This window comes from Schistosoma haematobium, chromosome ZW (assembly GCF_000699445.3).
Source record: "Schistosoma haematobium chromosome ZW, whole genome shotgun sequence".
Taxonomy (NCBI): domain Eukaryota; kingdom Metazoa; phylum Platyhelminthes; class Trematoda; order Strigeidida; family Schistosomatidae; genus Schistosoma; species Schistosoma haematobium.
The window spans coordinates 70,516,898-70,537,089 of record NC_067195.1 but is presented as its reverse complement, the minus strand read 5'-3'; the positions used below and the strand labels follow the sequence as shown (position 1 = coordinate 70,537,089).

At 32.2% G+C, this 20,192-nt stretch overlaps 1 protein-coding gene across 1 annotated transcript in view; it reads right to left on the bottom strand.

Moving 5' to 3' along the window:
- The window catches only part of PRKG1_1 (cGMP-dependent protein kinase 1), a 76,117-nt gene extending 56,687 nt beyond the window's left edge, over positions 1-19,430 (bottom strand). The window contains exon 1 of the mRNA XM_051212191.1: positions 17,322-19,430. Within this exon, the coding sequence (XP_051072344.1) occupies positions 17,322-19,132 (1,811 nt within the window). The 5' untranslated portion in view covers positions 19,133-19,430. The remainder of the gene's footprint in view (positions 1-17,321) is intronic.
- Between the last annotated feature and the right edge of the window lie 762 nt (positions 19,431-20,192).

The window sequence follows — 20,192 nt, the reverse complement described above, 5'->3', positions numbered from 1 at the left end:
AATCTCTTTTTATAGCCTTATCAACATTTAGAAAAAAACTGACATCAAGCTCTGGATGACATGATTTCTATACCAATTAATGATTTTATATCTTGGCAAATATTTACAAAGATCTTTTTAGTTGGTATGAACTTTAGATTGCGCTTTCTTTAATATTCTGTGAATAAAAACATAGGTGGCTATCATCACAAAACGAGATTTTATTAACTGTAAAAAAAAAGGACTGTGGAGTATCAGAAGGGGTTTTGTGGAGATTGTAGTAATTTCAACAGTCGAGATTATGAGTCAATTGAAGCCAGACCACCATGGGAGACCTGGAAGCACTGGACAGCCGTTTCATCCTATTGTGAGACTCCTCAGCAGTGCACATCCACGACTCCGCCTCGCGGGATTCGAACCCGGGACATGTCAGTCTCGCTTCAGGCGCCTAACCACTAGACCACTGAGCTAGCCGGCAGCAGGTGGTGTTAATGTATAACTTTAACTAATCCACTATGGAGTAGTTAATCTATCTTATTTTTGATTTCTTGAAAGGTACACTTGAATCAGATTTTTAGGTTTAAATCTACAACATTCATCTTCTAAAATAGATGTAGTAAAATTTAAAACAACTGCATAGATGTACAATCATTTCTCAGTAAAGTTACCTCATAAAGTATGTCAATTTACATTCAAATAGCATGTGAGTCATACTAGTACAAAGCATTAGATAGATTATTGTCATCATAGACTGACATCTCTCTAAAACTATTCACCTATAGTCAGTAGAGTTTTAAATTCACTTTTCAAAACATTTATAAATATGCACTGTTATCTGTTTGTAAATAAGACCATATATCATTATTTTTTTCATTGAGTCAGACATTTACTACGATTTTCTTTTAATAAACACTACTGAAAACTGTAATTAGAATACTTTGATGATCACTTTGAAAAAAGATGGCATTATGTTAGAAAAAGGTTTTAACAATTTTAAAATTAATTTTTATCATGAACTAACTTCACCAAAAAGACTAATGAAAACCACATAGTCATGGATAGTTGTTTCATACTAATTCTAAACATTATAGAATTAGACATCATCGACATTCCACATAATCGAATTCGCAATATCTATATCTTGTGATAGTTATCATATTTTTCTACAGCTACTGAGCTGAAATTCCATAGATTGTTTTTCTAGCTTCAGTTCTTTTAACGTGACAAATTGGTTATATGAAGTAACAAGTTAAACTTATAATATTTTCAGTATAAAACGTTTATCGAGATTGCTGTATTTAGTCAGCTGTTGGAAATCAACAACCATTGAACAATTGTTTCATCCTAGTATAAGATTCTTCGCAGATGCTTGTTAACCTCGTAAATGAATCATACTAATTAGTTCTATATTAAAAAGGAAATAACTATCCATTGCTTCCTAGTCAGAATGTTTATCAAAGGTCATCCAATGATGTTGTTTACATTATTCTACTCTATATTACATATATTAAAAACTGAATATATTTCAATAACCCATAGTGTCATTCAGTGATACTATAGGTTATTTTAATTATCTGAAGAGCTGAAGGGATCCTGTGACGATAAAGGAACTCAGTGGGTATCTTAGTTTTTCTGTCAAGTTTGTCATAATGAATTACAAGTATTTATAAATAACTGTCTACGCAAGGTACTCAACATCCATTGACCAGATACCATCAGCAACAGCAGTTTGTGGGAGAGAACAAACCAGCTTCCAGTTGAAGAAGAAATTCGGAAAAGACGATGGAAATGGATAGAACATACATTACACAAATCGTCAAACTGCATCACAAGGCAAGCCCTAACTTAGATTGCTGAAGGGAAGCGTAAAAGAGGAAGGCTAAAGAACACATTACGTCGGATAATAGAAGCACATATAAAAAGAGATGAATAACAACTGGAAGGAGCTGGAAAGAATTACCCAGGACAGGGTTGTATGGAGAATGCTGGTGAGCGGCATATGTTCCTTCACGAGGAGTAACAGGTGTAAGTAAGTATATTAGTGTCATAATGAATATTGAATATATTTCATAGTTCAATTATTTGTATACATGACATTCGGTTTTCTCTAGATTACACGTCAAATGTTATTATGTAATTATTAATGATAATAATAATTATTATTATTATAATCACTCATATCTGAACTATAACAAAATAATTTAACTAAATATCATTAATTAAAAAGAAGAAGAAAAATGTAAACAAGATTTGACAAATAGTGATTGAAATAAAATTCTCTTACAATATATTTTAATTGTTTTTTTTCCATTTAATCAATAAGACTATTGTAAAACCTGTTAAAATAGTTCACAAGTTTTAATATTTTTTTGTGTGTATTTTTTTGTTCGTTATTTATGTTTTTCATATTTTGTTGCCAAGATAATATATGCATAAAATCATCTATCATATCGGCCCTTTTTTATTTGTTACCAACTAGAGAAGTAAATTAAATTTTGAATTATTTAATAAACAATTAATAATGAATTTTTATGTCAAATATCATTTTGTTCTCAATGAAGAAAAAAAAACGTAATTTTTTCTTTCTAATTAATTATGATAAATGAACAAACGTCATAGTGAACAAAATAATCATTCAAATGACCTATGTTGTTTGTTTGTTTTTTTTTAATGTTTTTATCATTGTAAAGTGTGGGGGGGAGAGAGGGAAGGAGTTTTTAACTTGTATCATCAAAACAAAGCGAAATATTTCAGTAGGGTATTTTTTTTCTTTCTTTTTTTTCCCTCTACTATTTACGTTCTACTTAATGTACACACACAAAAAAAAAAGATAAAACATTTTATGTTTCATATCCATAAATTGAAATATGTTCGTGAGAATTTCTATCGATTATAATTAATATACTGTTAGGAAGTGAATGGGTTTGATGTATAAGGTTGAAATGTAATAATCAAGCTTTACTTGAATTAATTGATGAATGACATTCGAAGATACACTATATAAACAGATACATAATTTAATTTTGTGTACTTTTAACTTATTTCAAATTAAATGAGAATCTATATTTCACAATATCACTAATATGTGATAATAGTGAACATAACAAAGGATTATTTGGAATTATTAAATTATTAATTAACATAGAGACGTATGTCATGTTTAACAAGTGAAGACCTATAAAATTTAAAAAATATAGTTCCAATAAATATGTGATGTAAACAATTATTTATTTATTGAAATCATGAGTGAATTGAAGCTAGACCACCATGAAAAACCTGGAAACACTGGACGGCCGTTTCGTCCTAGTATGCTCATCCACGATACCGCTCCCCGCGGGATTCAAACCCAGGACATATCGGTCTCGCGCCAGGCGATTAACCAACTATACCACTGAGCTAGCCGGCATCCAATAGTGTTAATGACTAACCTCAACCAATTCACGAATTATTGTATATCCACTAACCATCAGAATACTGATTTAGAAATGAAGGTTTGGTCTGTATGAGAGATAGTCAACGAAAGCGACTGTAGGTAACACCAGATAACTTTTCAGACTAACAAAAGAAACTGAGATTAAGAAGTTAACAGCAAGTGAGACGATCTTGAAAAAAGACAACACTCTTATCTACTCTCACCCTAGGCGTTCAGAACGATAGGCGGAATACTTTAAGGGGCGGTTCAGCTGGCCTTCAGCTATCCTACAACTACACACTATTCCCAAACAGCGTGAATGGAATATTGAAGTAGGTCCCCTGACTCTAGTTGACTTTCAAGGGGCTATAGCTAATCTGAGGCTCTGTGGCAGAGTCTGTCATTGAAGGGTGTACCTCAGAAGTAGATAAACCTTTTGAAAGCTCTTTACTCGAACACTCCTATTCGAGTCAGAGCTTATGGCGAACTGTCATCTGATTTTGAAACCTATAATGGTGTCCGTCAAGACTGTCCACTCTCTCCACTTCTGTTTAATTTTGTTGTAGACCTACTGCTGAAAACAACGTTCTCATCGACTGAATCTTCGGGAATTGATCTCCTACCGGGTCCACTTATTAACTTAGAATACACAGATGACATAGTCCTGTTTGGTGAAGACACTGATAAAACGTACAGTCTTTTGATGGCACTGAGCAACAATGTCAGAATGTTTGGGATGGGTTTCTCCCCTCTAGGTGCAAACTATTACTTCAGGACTGGCCTGCGTCAGCACCTGTACCAGGGCTAGGAAGTGAAGTAATCGAACGTGTTGACTTCGCTTATCTTAGGAGTCTGATAAGCTCTAATGTGTTGGTGTCTGATGAAATCTCAGCACAGATTCGGAAAACTCGTTTGGACTCTGCCAACTTACGTCACTTATGGCAAAGGTTAGATATCCTCCTATCAAATAAGAGACAAGTAAACTGTGCAGCAGTTCGTTCTGTTCTACTTTACGGCTGCGAAACACTGCTGTTAAAGATAGACGATACTCGTGAGTTACTAGTATTTGATCACAGATGTCTTAGCAATATTGATCACATCTGATGGGATCACCGGGTAAGTAATAGTGAGGTTAGATGCAGGGTATTAGGGAATGATGGTAAATCAGTTGATGAGGTTGTGAATCTTCATCGACTGAGATGGTTGAGTCACGTGTTACGTATGCCTGAACACCGATTACCACGTCGTGCAATGCTAACCGGTGTTGGAGGTGGTTGGAAGAAAGTTAGGGGCGGCCAAACCAAAACGTGGCATCAGTGCTCGAAGTCACTAACTTTTAGTCTGAGCCATGTTGGTAGATGCAGACTACTTGGTTGGGGTCCGCGTGACTATCGTGACCAATGGTTGGAGACTCTATGTGACATGGCTCAGGATCCATCACAGTGGCGTAGATGTATACACTCTTTGACTTCCCTGAAACCATGAAATTAAAATCGCTTCATAACTTTCTTTTCACGAACTAATTATTTCTCCCTTTATCATATCCGTATATGAAATCTTTCTTTTATATGTTTCTACCATTGAAGTAACTGCTTCTATGAATTTGTTGTTCATCTTGTTGTGCTAATGAGGTGTGGCAACTTGAACCGATGCATATATGTGCCTGGTCCTACTCTCTAGCTGACTAACTAAATAAGAATTAATTTTTTAAAAAATCTACTAGTTAAAAAATGATTTTAACTTTATTTCTTCAAACTGTAAAAACCTTCAATTTACGAAGAACGTTTAAAATTAGCAAATACCTCTGGAATTATACTTCTACTTTGAAGAACTATAGTTACTAGTTCTTCAGACTATAATCAATGATTTATATAACAACTTACATAATTATCATCCAAAGCAATTATATACATGATTACTTTACATATATCCCCATATTATGTTTACTTCTTAAGCAATGAAACATGTATAATTTGTATAACATACAGTTATCCATCATAAGTCACAAACCACTGAATAAACAAAGAAATTAAAATGATTTATATAGTTATTTTACATCACTTTATAGTCCTTATTAATAATCCTTAGATAACTAGATATCTCTATAAAATATAAAATATAGTTTATTATTCCTTGATTTATAAACGTGCTCTTTTCAATGTTCAGCAAATTATTTTGGTGCAAAACTACACACACACACACAAAGAAATAATGAGAAATACAAGCAATAATTTTAAATGAATAATGATAGGAACTAGTTTAAAATTTATTTGTTTTCCTGTTATTATATTTATTAATGTTTTTTCTACTTAAAAAAAACAGGAAAAAAAGGACTGATTTCCCCTTTAATATAAACATGTAAATAAAAACAATTTAACTCATTCTAACCATGATTTATCTATTTTCTACATGTATTTACACGATTCACATGTTTAGTCATTTCAACAAACCTTTACGATATGAATGAAACGGTAACCAAGTGTACATGTTTAATAATGATATAAATTAATAGATTTAAATAATTAAAAACACGAAGTTCAGTGAAAGGATCGCTTTTCAACGGATTTATTATCATGTTGTATTAATTCCTCATGGAATTAGTACTTTGAGAAAAAAATTCCATATATATATATACGATTATACAGCTTGATAATAAATTCTTTGAAAAGAGATCCCTTCGCTGAATTTTGTGTTTTCAACATTTAAATAAGTAATTTCAATGGTTAAGATCATGAGTCAGTTGAAGCTAGACCACCATAGAAAACCTGGAAACACTGGACTACCGTTTCGTCCCACTGTGGGACTCCTCAGCGGTGCGCATCCACGACCTCGCCCCCTGCGAGATTCGAACCCAAGACCTACAGGTTTCACATGCGAGCACTTAACCACTAGACCAATGAGCCGGCATCCAACAGTGTTAATGTCATTGTTATGCCCCGATAAGAATAATCAGTGGTAATTTTTGGGATCCATTTATGGCCCAGTACTATGCGTATATTTTTATCGTATAATTGTTAAATAACTAAACTATTCATATTCATGTCCCTCACATTGTGAACTTTATTTTGACCTCTGAACTATTATATACGATTTATCATTCTTGAATTATGCCCTGTCTGTTAATTAATAACTCCTCCCGTTCACAGCCACATTTGACTAATTTTTGTAGAAATATTGTTTTCTATTTTATGGTACGATGTGGTCTGTCTGGTTGGTATTTAAACCCAGTATGTTTGAAATAAATGATTCACATCTCAGGGTCTGAGATTGATGTTCTGGACTTAAATGGCTGGGTTAGGTGGAAAACAGGACCGATAAGTACTCTAGACTGCTCGTACGAGCTTTATGCGTTATTGATCCGATCGATACTTGACTGCTCTCTAATTGGCGGTATTATTACATTATACATTACTAGGGCACATAGGCCACAAGTTATAATAGTCATAAATAATAATGTTGTCGACATGATTACTCTAATAGACGATCTGTATCATACGGAAATAAGTATAGATAAACAAATTTAATTTATGTTAAGTTTTCCTTAAAGGATATTTTAAGGTATTTTCAAGGGGAAAAAAGGATTTAGGTAGATGATTATTCAGAAAAATATTTTTGGAAAACCTTAGATAAAAGTTCACGAATTCTGTGTTCATTTCCCACTTATTTTTTTGCCCTTTTGAGTTAGTTTCATTAAATAAGTGATTTATGTTGTTGTTTTTTTGTTTGTATTTAGATAAACAAATTTCATTTGAAAATACTTCCAATGACAATTCACAGTGATTAAAACTGAGGTAAAAATAAAATGTGATTAAAAAACAGGTAGCTTGTATCAATTTCATTTCTTTTTAACGAAATTCAAATGATCTTTGATTAGTTTATTTGATTAAAACTATGACTGATCAAATGAATAAACAAACATAATGTTCCATTGAATTAATTAGGCTATTGACAAATAAAACTACAACCTACAAGTCAGTCAGTAACAACGTAGAACTTTCTACGTACGTACATCAGTTCGAGTTGCCATACCACATTAGCACAGAGATGCAGTTGTCGATTCAAATCCCATAGTGGTAGAGGTAGTAAGAGTATAAGCAGTAATCGGGAAAATTAGTGTTTGGAGATGTTATTTAAAGAGTATAATACAGTGAAATAAATTTGGGAAGAGAACAAAAGAGACAATGAGGAATCAGGAGATCAAAATTTGGGAGAACACAAAGAGTGTATGCACCTGCGCCATTGCAAACGATTTTGAGCCATGTCAACCTACAAGAATTATATCAACTACAATATTTTGAAACTTTAAATTTAAACTGTACTGATCTTAATTTAGTTTTATTAGTGTGATGTAGGAGACTTATGTTGACAGATTATAAATAGTATGTAACATCAATCAGAAATGGAATGTCTGGTAGCAGAATGTTGAAAAGATTAAACTGAAGAAAACAGAAAATATAATAAAGGAATTGAGAATTGGAAGAATCATGAAGGATATAGATGACAGTTGATGGAGGATTTGTAACTAAAGTATTTCATGTATGATAATAAATATATTTTTGTTATATCCCAATGAACTGAACAATTATATTTCGGACATTTCGTGATTTGATGTAAGACACTTCTTCAGAGTAAGTTAGAGAACCAAAATAAAATAAACACAAGTTTAAATAGTACGAAGGAAACAATGTGGTATATTTTTGGTACAATCAAAATCATAATAGATCTGACTATGTCAATGTCTATTTATTTTTGGTCAAGCTGAATTTGTATGACCTATCATTATTAACTTTTGTGTTACAGGGTGAGTACGAAAATTATATGCATTCGTAAAATCAAGTAGTGGAGTTGAAGTTGAGTGTGTTCATGTGTATTTGTGTAGATTGTGTGGAAAATAAATAAGGTTAAATGTGGTTGTTTGGATAAGTAGTCCAAGTTGGATGAATATCCAGGTCTTTTTTCCTATTGCGGGCAAAAGGATTTATCATAATGTGAGACACTTCAGCTACTCGTTTCTATAGTTGAAAAAGCCTTTCTGAACTATTTTGATATTTTTAATATCAATTTGGTGATTATTAAAAATAGCATGTACTTCTATTACTGATCTAATTTGTAAATTTTCCAATTCTACAAGGTTATCGAGCGATCTTAGAGTGTTATTTGTCCTAAAGAAAGCTTTAACTTTGTACGTTTTCAATATCCGTTGTAATTCTTCTGTCATACCTTCTCGGTAAGGTAAAACCACAGCACCAATCCAAGAACTTTCACTAGGATTATTATTTACAGACGGACAGTTTTATTTTAATGTGTTTTTAATAATCATCTTTGGAAAATTATTGAAACTTAAAATGTTGATTATATTCTCTTTTTCTTTTAGTTTGTTTTTTTCTGAAGTAATCATCCTGGTTGCTCTTCTGAAGGGATTTAGGTCTAGGGAAATTTTCGCACTGATTGGATATACAGAGTTAAAATCAATATACCGATTTGATTGTGTCGATTTTCGGTATATGGTTATATTGATACCAAAAATATTCCGCATTGTTTCCTTCGTATTATTTAAACTTGTGTTTATTATATTTTGATTCTCTAATTTACTCTGAAGAAGTGTCTTACATCAAATCACGAAATGTCCGAAATATAATTGTTCAGTTCATTGGGATATAACAAAAATATATTTATTATTATCTATCTATCCAGCGCTTAATTTATTTGGAACTAACAAATCCAACCTTGATATTAATACCTATTTAATGCATGGTTTTCATATTTTTACGATAGAACTCCATAGTTTTACATTAATAAAGTAGTCTTCCCCACTTAAGTTCTTGTTCACTACAATAGAATGTTATTATATTTAACGTTATATTAGGTAATCAATGTTTCTTATAAAATTTAATATAATTTAGTTGGATTTTAAAGCTAATAACTAATGAATGAATTTAGTTATTCTACATTCAAGGTTTGGTGTTAATTTAAACAATTAGTGACTAGATGAATATCAATCGGTTCATGATCTCAATCAAAAACTTAATAATCTCCTCAACCCCTATACTGATGATTAACATGTGTGCTCACTAGTGACCAGCTTCGTGAGGGACGTCTCGGAGTACTGGTGAGAAGCTGTGACCAGTGGAGCTAATCTGTATCGGGTAAAAACAGGTAACTATCTCAGTACAATAGAAGATGGTCACTCAATTTCGTGGGTTGGCTGAGCTTAGACACTAACACCATTGGATGCCGGTCCTGCGGTCCGGTAGGTTTAGCGTTCGTGCACGAGACTGAAGGCCCTGTGTTTGAATCAGACGAGCGGGATCGTGGATATGCACTGCTGAGGAGTCCCAAAATAGGACAAAATGGTCATCCAGTGCTCCCAGGTCTCCATCGGTGGTCTAACATCAGTCGGTTCATGATCTTAATCATAAACGAAAATAATTAATAAAGTTTTTATATATACTTTTTCATTACATAATGATGAATTTTTTTCATTCATTGTTTATAAAAACATTGAAATCAATGAAAAACTTGTAAAGATAGATTATTTTGTAATTGTGAATTATGCTTTAAAAGAATTATTTTAAAAAATAGTAACTATCGAAAATGATTTGATATTTTGTTAGATTAATAAATCAACTGACAATTATAATTTCAAAGAGAAAGAATGTATTTGTAAAATAAATTCAATGTTTTGCTGGATAATCTGGTCTAAGCTTTTTCAAGGAAAGATAATCAAACATTAAAAATTATCGAATATAAAAGGGTTCTCCGATTCAATGAATAAGTTATTCAATCAACGTTAACAATGTTTAAAGTAAGTAATTGCATTAGTGTCAACAGTATAATATTTTATTATTGGTAAATATACTATTAGTATCAGAAGGGGTTTTGTGGAGATCGTACTAATTTCAACAGTCGAGATCATGAGTCAATTGAAGCTAGACCATCATGGAAAACCTGGAAGCACTGGACGGCCGTTTCGTTCTAGTATGAGACTCCTCGGCAGTACGCATCCACGATCCCGCACCCCGAGAGATTCGAACCCAGGACCTATCAGTCTCGCGCCAGGCGATTAACCAACTGGACCACTGAGCTAGCCGGCATCCAATGGTGTTAATGTCTAACTTCAACCAATCCACGAAATCGAGCGACACATCCACCATCGTCATCAGTGAGTTACTATCTTACAACTGACTATTAGGTTGAGTATGCTATTCTGTAATCCTTTAATTAATGCACTTCACTTATTTTAAAATTCTCATCATACTAAAACATGGATAATATAAAGGAAGAAAGTTCTTTACAATAGATACTCTTCTGGTCCCACAATTGTATTGTTTAAAAAGTGACCAGATTTAAGATAAAATACATCGTTTTAAATTATTAAATGTGAATTTAGGATTGTTTGTGGAAAAAGAGTTGTTATTATTGAAATGGCTATTGTGTGATGTTAACTTGAATAAGTCTATGTGCTGTTGTTTTTATTTTTTTTATTCAAATGTATTAATGTTATTGTTATTGTTTCAATAACACTATTATTCTTCGGAACACATAAGTAATCCAATTTTATTATCTCTTATGGAATTCATTTCATTTGACCTGTGATTATACTATTGTTTCTCTTACCGTATGTCATCATAACTGTTCCGATAATTTATCGTACAAATTCGTCGATGCTCACTGCTGAGGAGTCTAGTGATAAGACGAAATGGCCGTCCAGTGCTTCCAAGTTTTCAATGGTGGTCCAGTATCAATCGATTCATCATCTCGATCAAAGACGTAACGATCTCCACAACTAAGTTGTTTTTATTCATATGACAATATTTGGTCTAACAGATAATTCGTTTGTTTGTAACATAAGCAGCGCGCATTAACACTGTTGGATGCCGTCCCAATGGTCTAGAGGTTAATTGTTCACGCGTGAGACCGAAGCTCCTGAGTTCGAGTCCTACATACAGGATTGTGGATGCGCACTACCTAGGAGTCACATACTAGAACGAAAACACCGTTCAGTGCTTCCATTTATTCAATGGTGGTCTAGCTTGAATTGATTCATGAATTCAACCATTAAAAGTTATTATAATCTTCACCAATCCCCATTCTAATTTAATAAAAACCAATAATTTCACGTTGAAACGGTTCATTTTCAGCATCTATAGAGTCTATTATTGCACAATCAGAATGAAAACGGCTAGTTGAGCTATTTTAATCTTATAGATTTAGCATTTTCTAATTTATTACAAACAATCGATGCTATTTGTATAATTTTTTTAAAATAGCATTACAAATAATTCGTGTAAGAGCTTTCATACAATTTGCAATCTAATTATAGAGTCCTAATAAATAAATTAAATTATGTTAGTTACGGTAGAAAATGGTATCCTTTAAACTTTCAATTGCAAATTAATTTTTATATATTGCACCTATTTTTATGTATCATTTTCTATGAATATCAAAGAGACATTCATATTATAATTGTGTATCTAGCGTTACAGTTCTATCCCAAACTAATTCAATAATTAGTACCTTCGAATTTATAATAGATTCACAGTGTGCCAAATAGTTGAGGTATTGTTCAAATTAGGTATCCGAAGATGATAATCAAATGATTCTATAAATGAGTGGAAACAAAATTTTTCCCACTCCCACTATCTATGAATTTGAATTGTAATTAGGCTTAAGTGAAGATGAAAGCCAATCACTTACATTGTATTCACAATACTAACAGATGCATTCCGAAGACGTTGGGATAAATATTAGTATAATTTATCGATACATGTATACAGTATATTGACAAACTAACTAACTAACCAGTAAATATGTATAAATGAAGTCTGTCTTACTAGGAGATCGTATATCTGCTTAAGTTCAATCAGCTCACTGATTTTAGTTTATCGTTCTTCATGTGATTTTTAGAAGAACAATTAGTTCTTTAATAATCTTAGTAGTTGAAATCATGAGTCAATTGAAGCTAGACCGAAATGGAAAACCTGGAAGCACTGGACAGCCGTTTCGTTTTAGTATTAGACTCCTCATCAGTACTCATCCACGATCCCGCTCGCGGGATTCGAACCCATGAATTAAACTATTAAGTTAATAACATGTTTAAACAGTGCCTAAAGTAGAATGAACTGTAGTAAATGTGTTGCAGATTCCTTGGAAAACACATTGTACACACCGTATATAAAATCATTATAAGATAAAAGTCTTAAGCTTCTCTTTTCAACAGACCAATAATAATTTTACTGAAGTCAAACAGTAACCTAAAAATTAAACTCTATCTCCATGTAACCCATTCAAACAAACCTCTGACTCATCTCTGAACCAGCATGTTTTTTGTTCCGATACAAATTGAGTTTTATATTGCAATTAATTCCATACAAAATAACATTACTACTAACAAATACATAATATTAAAGTATTTTAGATGAGTAAGGTTGATTTCGATACATCTTAGTTACATTGTGTATACAAAAATGATTATGATTAACTGTATTACTTCACGGGAAGAAAAATGAAGAAGACGAAAGGCAATAATTATTGTTAATTTTCAGCATTCACGATTCCGTCCTCCCGGGAGGTTCGAACCCAGGACCTATCGGTCTTGCGCGCGAACGCTTAACCTCCAAACCACTGAGCTGGAATATTCCGCTCAATTTCGTGGATTGGTTGAAGTTAGACATTAACACCACTTGATGCCAGCTAGCTCAGTGGTCTAGTGATTAAGCCCTCGAGTGCGATACTGATAGGTCCTAGGTTCGAATCCTGCGAGGCGGGGTCGTGGATGTGCACTGCTAAGAAGTCCCACAATAGGACGAAACGGCCACCCAGTAATTTTAGGTTTTCCATGATGGTCTAGCTTCAATTGACTCATGATTTCAACTACTGAAATTATTAAAATCTCCACAAAACCCCTTCTCTAATAATCTGTTAAAAGTGACTAGCGAACCATTGTAAACAAACTAAAGGCAAAGAGGTAAGAAGTTTTGTTAGGTATCAAAAAATCAACAAAGAACTATAATATACAATTCCAGAATTATTAGTTGTTGTGACAAACAGAATACGGTTTTCTTATCGATTCTATTAAATACAATAACAAATCTTGTAATAAATTACAATTAGATTTATATTACACTTCAGTAAACAATACTAGTACTTCCAGTTTTAAATGATTCAATAAATAACTAATATCTTAAAAAGAAAAAGAACAAAAATTGTTGTGCTTTGAAATACATGTAACATTGAAAGTAAACGCAAGTTAGTGATTACATGTCCATTTCTTTAATTATAGACTAATTTTTAAGAAAAATTCTTAATAAGTTTTCTTTGTTAACAAAAGTAATTCAAAAATACTGTTTCAATAAATCTTTTAGAATTCAATAACCAAATCAAGAGATTTTAAGCAAAGATGGTTAGCGGCTAGCAGTGGAATCCAGGACTCACGCTTCGTTCTATTTGGGAGTCGCTTCCTGGATTCCACTGCAAGCCATTATTCATCTTTGCTTAAACAACTCGTTACTTAAGACTATATCGTGGCAATCCGCACAGGATGCACATATGCCAACAAAAGACTGATCAATTGCAGTCCTAAATAAAAATCGGAAGATACAAGTAAAACAACACCAAATCAGTAGTCATAGAGATTCAAATTTACATCTGTGGTCGTTTTTAAAATAAGTAAATCTCTTCCGTCACACTTTTAATGGATAGTTGAATAAAACTTGAGACTTTGACTATCTGGATCAATTTTTCATTAGACTATGGGTTTTGAAAATTTGAAAGTTGTGTCTTATTGTTTATCATGTCTCAAAATTTTATATCTGTTAAGTTTTTTCACTAACTGCGTACTATACCCAAATATTTACGTTAAACTCGAATTTATGCAAATAACATTTTGTTATATTCTCAAGTTTCTCAACAGTTCTTACTAATGATCTCATTTGTGATCTTGATAAAAATACTGAAGTCATAGATTAAATAGCTTAAATTTCGAAAATCATCCCCACTCTTTGAATGTAACAACTAAACTTGTCACTCGAAAATCCCATTCAGCTTGATCTAGTGAATGATACCAAACAATTCGGCAATATAAGTAAACACCTTGAGGTATGTTCATAGCAACAACTTCATTTTTATCAGTTTAGGCGTTGTGGAGATTGTTACGTTTTTGATTGAGATCATGAACCGATTGATGTTAGACCACCACTGAATACCCAGAAGCACTGGACGGCCGTTTCGTCCTATTGTGGGACTTCTCAGCAACGTCGTGGATTGGTTGAGGTTAGACATTAACACCATTGGATGCCGGTTCAGTGGTCCAGTAGGTTAAGCGTTCGCGCGCAAGACTGAAGGCCCTGGGTTCTGATCCCGCTAGCGGAGTCGTGGATGCGCACTGCTAAGAAGTCCCACAATAGGACGAAATGGCCGTCCAGTGCTTCCAGGTATTCAATGGTGGTCTAACATCAATCGGTTCATGATCTCAATCAAAAACTTCATCTTTCATGTTCTGTACTAGTTTTATCGTCTCATACTTTTTCAGTATACACAGATTTTCATCTATTAAGAAACGACGGGTAGTACTGAAATATCTCTTCTCAGTTAGTTTATCATCATGTTTCTGTATATATATATATATATATATATATATATATATATATATATATATATATATATATATATAATAAAACAATACTAATCGGATAGTAGTGTTACATAATATAATAATTATACAGGTGTTAAGGAAAATGATGTCGAATGATTAGCCAAGTGACTAAAACAGAGACGATAAGGTAATTCTTACGAATAAAGTAAGTATATGTAGAAATTTTAAAGATATTTAGGTTAGCGCTTTACATATTCCATAAAACATAACAAGAGTTAACAAAATATTTTGATTAAAGTCAGTCTAGTGAGACTTATGTAGGAATAAAAAGGTAAATATTAGGAACTTTTGAGAACATAAAAGTTTAAAAAAATTAGAAAGAATACGACGAGGTTAAATGAATCAAAGTTTTCTGACGACACACTTTGGTGTAAGTCATATCGATGGTCAAGCTATAAGTAGAGTGACTATAAAAATTTCCCTTACATTACAACGAATTGGTTTATGAATGTGGATTTTGATAGTTTCAGTAGTGCGCAGAAACAAACAATAAATCATGTGACATTTTTGATAGGATGTAAGGAATAACTTTAAACATTTTATTCCAGTCAGTTTGATGTCCTATGTTAATCAGAGATAATAGAACTCTTGCTCAACCATAATTCTTGTTAGCTCGATGATGCCGAATAGTATTTTGTTATAATATGATGAACTTTCGAATTGTATGCTCTATATTCCTGACTCCATAGATTCAGTTGAATTTATAACTATCACAAATTGAAACCAGTATCATTATGGCTTTGTTTGTCATGCATATATATAATCATAGAATGATAATGAAAAACTTATTGGAGTGGAATATATCATTGCTCTGTTAATCTTTTTATATAAATATTAATTTCGAATGATGACATTACACATAACGAAAATAAAATGCGCAAGATTAATTGTCCTGAATATTGCTATAATCTAAAGCAGGCAGAGGAGAAACAACAGAACAATATAAACTAATGTGTACTTTTATTCTTGCCGACTTTTAAGTAGACACAAAAAAGTGATTAGTTAATAATTATAACATCTGAATTGTTTTTAAAAGCTTGTAATATCAGTTATGATTACATTTCCTTTATACTTCGTTGACAATTTTATCCAATTAAAACAGTGTCCTCTTTTCATACCTACAACTAATTTACTCTTTTATCATAATATGAACTTACAGATTACATAACAGTGTAGTATACTAATACATTTTTATTTCAGTAATTATATATACACGTCTATTTTCTATTTATTTCAAACAACGGATGGTTTGTATTTGTACAGTAATTTAAAAACTAACGTTGTTACGTGAATTATAAATCTAACAGGGGGCATTTAAATCTTATACTAGGTTTCCGACCAGGTTGTTGCAGAACATGATTCATAGAGTTGTACATTAGCAACAAGAACCTAGGCTCCAATATTGTTATACTTCATGCGATTATAGAGCACATAAAAGATAATTGTGTTTGTTCACATTCAGAGTTCCTAAGGATTATTTGGAAGATAAGCGTTATAAGAATACCTCACATTATCCCGAAATAAAAGTAGTTATTTATCGATAGCGTAATGAAGCTGCGGCGTAATAATGAAAAAAACTTATCAAAGCTGTCAAACTTTAACTATATCTGTTAAAATGCACTTGGTATTGTTCACATAAATCTTCCCATTAATATTTAGAACTGCAATTGATCAGTCTGTTACTGGCATATGTGCATCCTGTATGGATTACCTCGATATTGCCTTAAGTCACAAGCATTAAAAGCAGAGATAGATGGTGGCTGGCAATGGAATCCAAGACTCATGTTTCGTCTTATTTGGGATTCGTCAGCTGGATGTACAAAATGAATTTAAACTTCACCCCATTACACAAGCAAGTGGCCATCAGGACTCAGTAGCTAAGTGGATAACGCGATGGCGTTTGAAGTGGAGAATACAGGGTCCGAATACCGGGGTGAACATTAACTCAATGACGCAGTGACATTCACCTGACGAATCTCGAATAGGACCAAATGTGCATCCTGGATTTCACCACCAGATATCATCCATCTCTGTTTATAATATATCTGTTTAGTTCTCGTATTTCAACATAAATACGTTCCTAGTATGTCAGTCCTTGAAACAACGATGTAGTAATAGTTTACAATAGGTTCCTTTGGTAAATTATTTTCTTACTTATTTCAATTCATAGTGAATTAAGTTTACACAATATCTGTTAGAAAACAATAACTCAATATTATATATATATATATATATATATATATATATATATATAAAATTTATAAACATAATACTTACTGTGCTGGCTTCTCAATTTTAGGCCAATTCGATAAGTGACTTGCTGGAGGTGGGAGATATTTCTCTGATTCTCCAGATATAGCATTACGTTTAACACGTGATTTAGATATAATTTGTAAATTCATTCCAATCCCTGATGTCTTGTTATCATTTGTTTTCATTCCATCTGTTACATTACTGTTAGTAACGTTTCCAACATTATATTCATTGGTATTATTCAAATTAATAAGTGTACCTGATTTAGAATACTGCAATTTACTAAATGGTAGATCACATTTATTGTGAGAATTACTGCTTATAATTGGACTGTTGTTAGTAGTGTTAACCGGAGTAGGTGTTATTATTTTCACGTCATTTGTTTTATTAATATCTCTCGAATAAGTTTCATGCTGTTCAACAAGTCCAGAAACATTAGCTTTAAGATATGAATTTCTGTTATTTTTATAACGAGCTAACTGTTCCGAATTCCACCTTTTTGACACATTAATACTGGGTACATTTGATTTATCATAAGGTTTTACACCTTTATGATACATTTGTATTTGTTTTGATTTTTGAAAATCAGTAAGGACAGATTTTGTATATCCTTTCAACTCATTGATCGATTCATAGTATTCTTCCGGAATATATGATTCAGGAACTTGTTTTATAAGCTGTTGAATCAGCTGATCACGCCTGAATATAATACTCTGCAAATAACGTATATAAGAGTCTCGTTCAGAAATTTCATTCTCTGCTTCTTTCAGCTGAATATATAGTCTGTGTAACTCATCAAGTAATTTATTACTTCTTTCTGTATCTGCCGTCTTACAGGAGTTTCCTTGTCTTGGTGAGTGATAATATACAGAATTACAAGACCTTGATAAGTTATTAAATTCAACAACATTATTCCAACACTTAGAATATGGAGTGTTCTGCTGATTATGATATGTTTCATTAGAAGGAGTAGCTAAAACAACATTTCTTATGGTAGGTATTTTAAAATCAATACGATCATTTGAAGTACCGTATTGATGTTGTTTACTGCTTTCCATAAGATCATTATGAACGCGTCCAAACTGGTGGTCATTATCACTAAGTATTGGATAGTTATCATAATGACAATGACTGAAGTTAGTAATCCCTGACCTATTCCTGCTAGATGGTTTTATAGTTATCGGTGATGAATCATCGATAGACGTCGACAAAATATTTGATTTTGGTGCAGCTTCAAGGCTAATGTATGCTATATCTCTATAACCATGCACAGTTTTTGAATGAGACATCGAGTTTATTTTATCACCTGAATGTAGTTTTTCAACTGTTTTTGATGGTGAACGTTTTTTAACCGTTGATCGTGTTATCTCCATATCCTTGATTGATTCATTTGAAGGAAATAATTTCTTATTCTTCATATTATTTTCATGTTTTAATGAAGAATCAGCTTGTTTTGAAGTTGAATTATCGACAAACGATATATCATGTATTCCTGTCTGTAAATCAACACTCTGTGAAAGTATTGAAGGTCTAATGATTTTTTCTTGCTCTTGTGACGGTTGTTGAAATTTTCGTCCATGTTCTTCGCTTCCCGAAGATTTATTTGTTGTATTCAGTTCAGACAACATTGATCCCATTTTAAATTTTTCAACAAGACTTAAACTTTTATTAATAAATGACGAATTTCTTAGTAATCCTATGTATGAATTAGAATTATTGTTTGACTCGAGACTGATTTCAGCTTGATTGGTTGATGATAAGTTAGTAGATGTACCAGTTGCATAATTTGAATCTAAATGAGAATTCATGATAATTGGCTGTAGTTCTGGATTCATTTTAACTGATACAGATAAATATCATAGCTACCATCAATAGTAGCTTGATGTTACCATATGGTCCACTAAAAGTTGACATTTCCTGTATATCGTGTTTTGATCTGGTGCATCGTCACGAGAACAATTATTATTTTCCTGTTCAAATCAGTCAAACAAAGTACTAACATGAGAGTTTAACAGCGACAGGTCACCATATATAATGACAAGTTTTGCTCTTTATACCATTTTAATAAGATAGTCGTTAATGATAATAAAGTAATTCATTTGTATTGAAATACAATAAGTTGTGTCCTCTTCTTTGCTTAATTATGAAATTAAGATTAAAACCAGCATTTACCAATTGATAAATGAACGTTGTACAACCAAAATAAATTTTTAAATTTTATGATTGGTCAATTTGAATTCTGAGACTTTAACAGTAACAAATAAAACAAATGGAGAATAGTAAATGTTTGTTGAGAAAAACACTTTCCTTAAAAACGATTGGTAACTAGTTTTACCTGATATGCATATATGTTTGTAGCCATATATAAATGTGTTTTTAATTAAATTAATTTGGACCAGGTCATAAAACAATTACATATATTTGTCAACTTTCATCTGATAAAATATTTTATCCTTGACGTAAACATATAACGCTTGTTCATGGATTTACGTTCAATTATTTTCACTTATCAAGAGATCTAATAGTTAAATGTTTGACATAACTGTGATGACTTGAGATAAAGGGTTTATATAGATTTATCAGTACGAACATCTCCCTCCCCCCACCACGTTTATGAAGACGCAGGTTAAATAGCTATTGAAAAGCATGGAGTATTCAGTGATGATTTCGCACTCTAATAGGATTCCTCAGCAATGTACAACTACAACCCAATATCTGATAAAACCTGAAACATTCATAATATATATCGAACACATTAAATTTAGATCACTGAACAGTAATTCTATGACCACTAACCACTTTTTTTAACTATTACGATTTAATAGACTGCAAAAAATATAACGTTTTAATGTACAGACATATTATGGCAGTATATATAAAAACCAATTGTGTGTA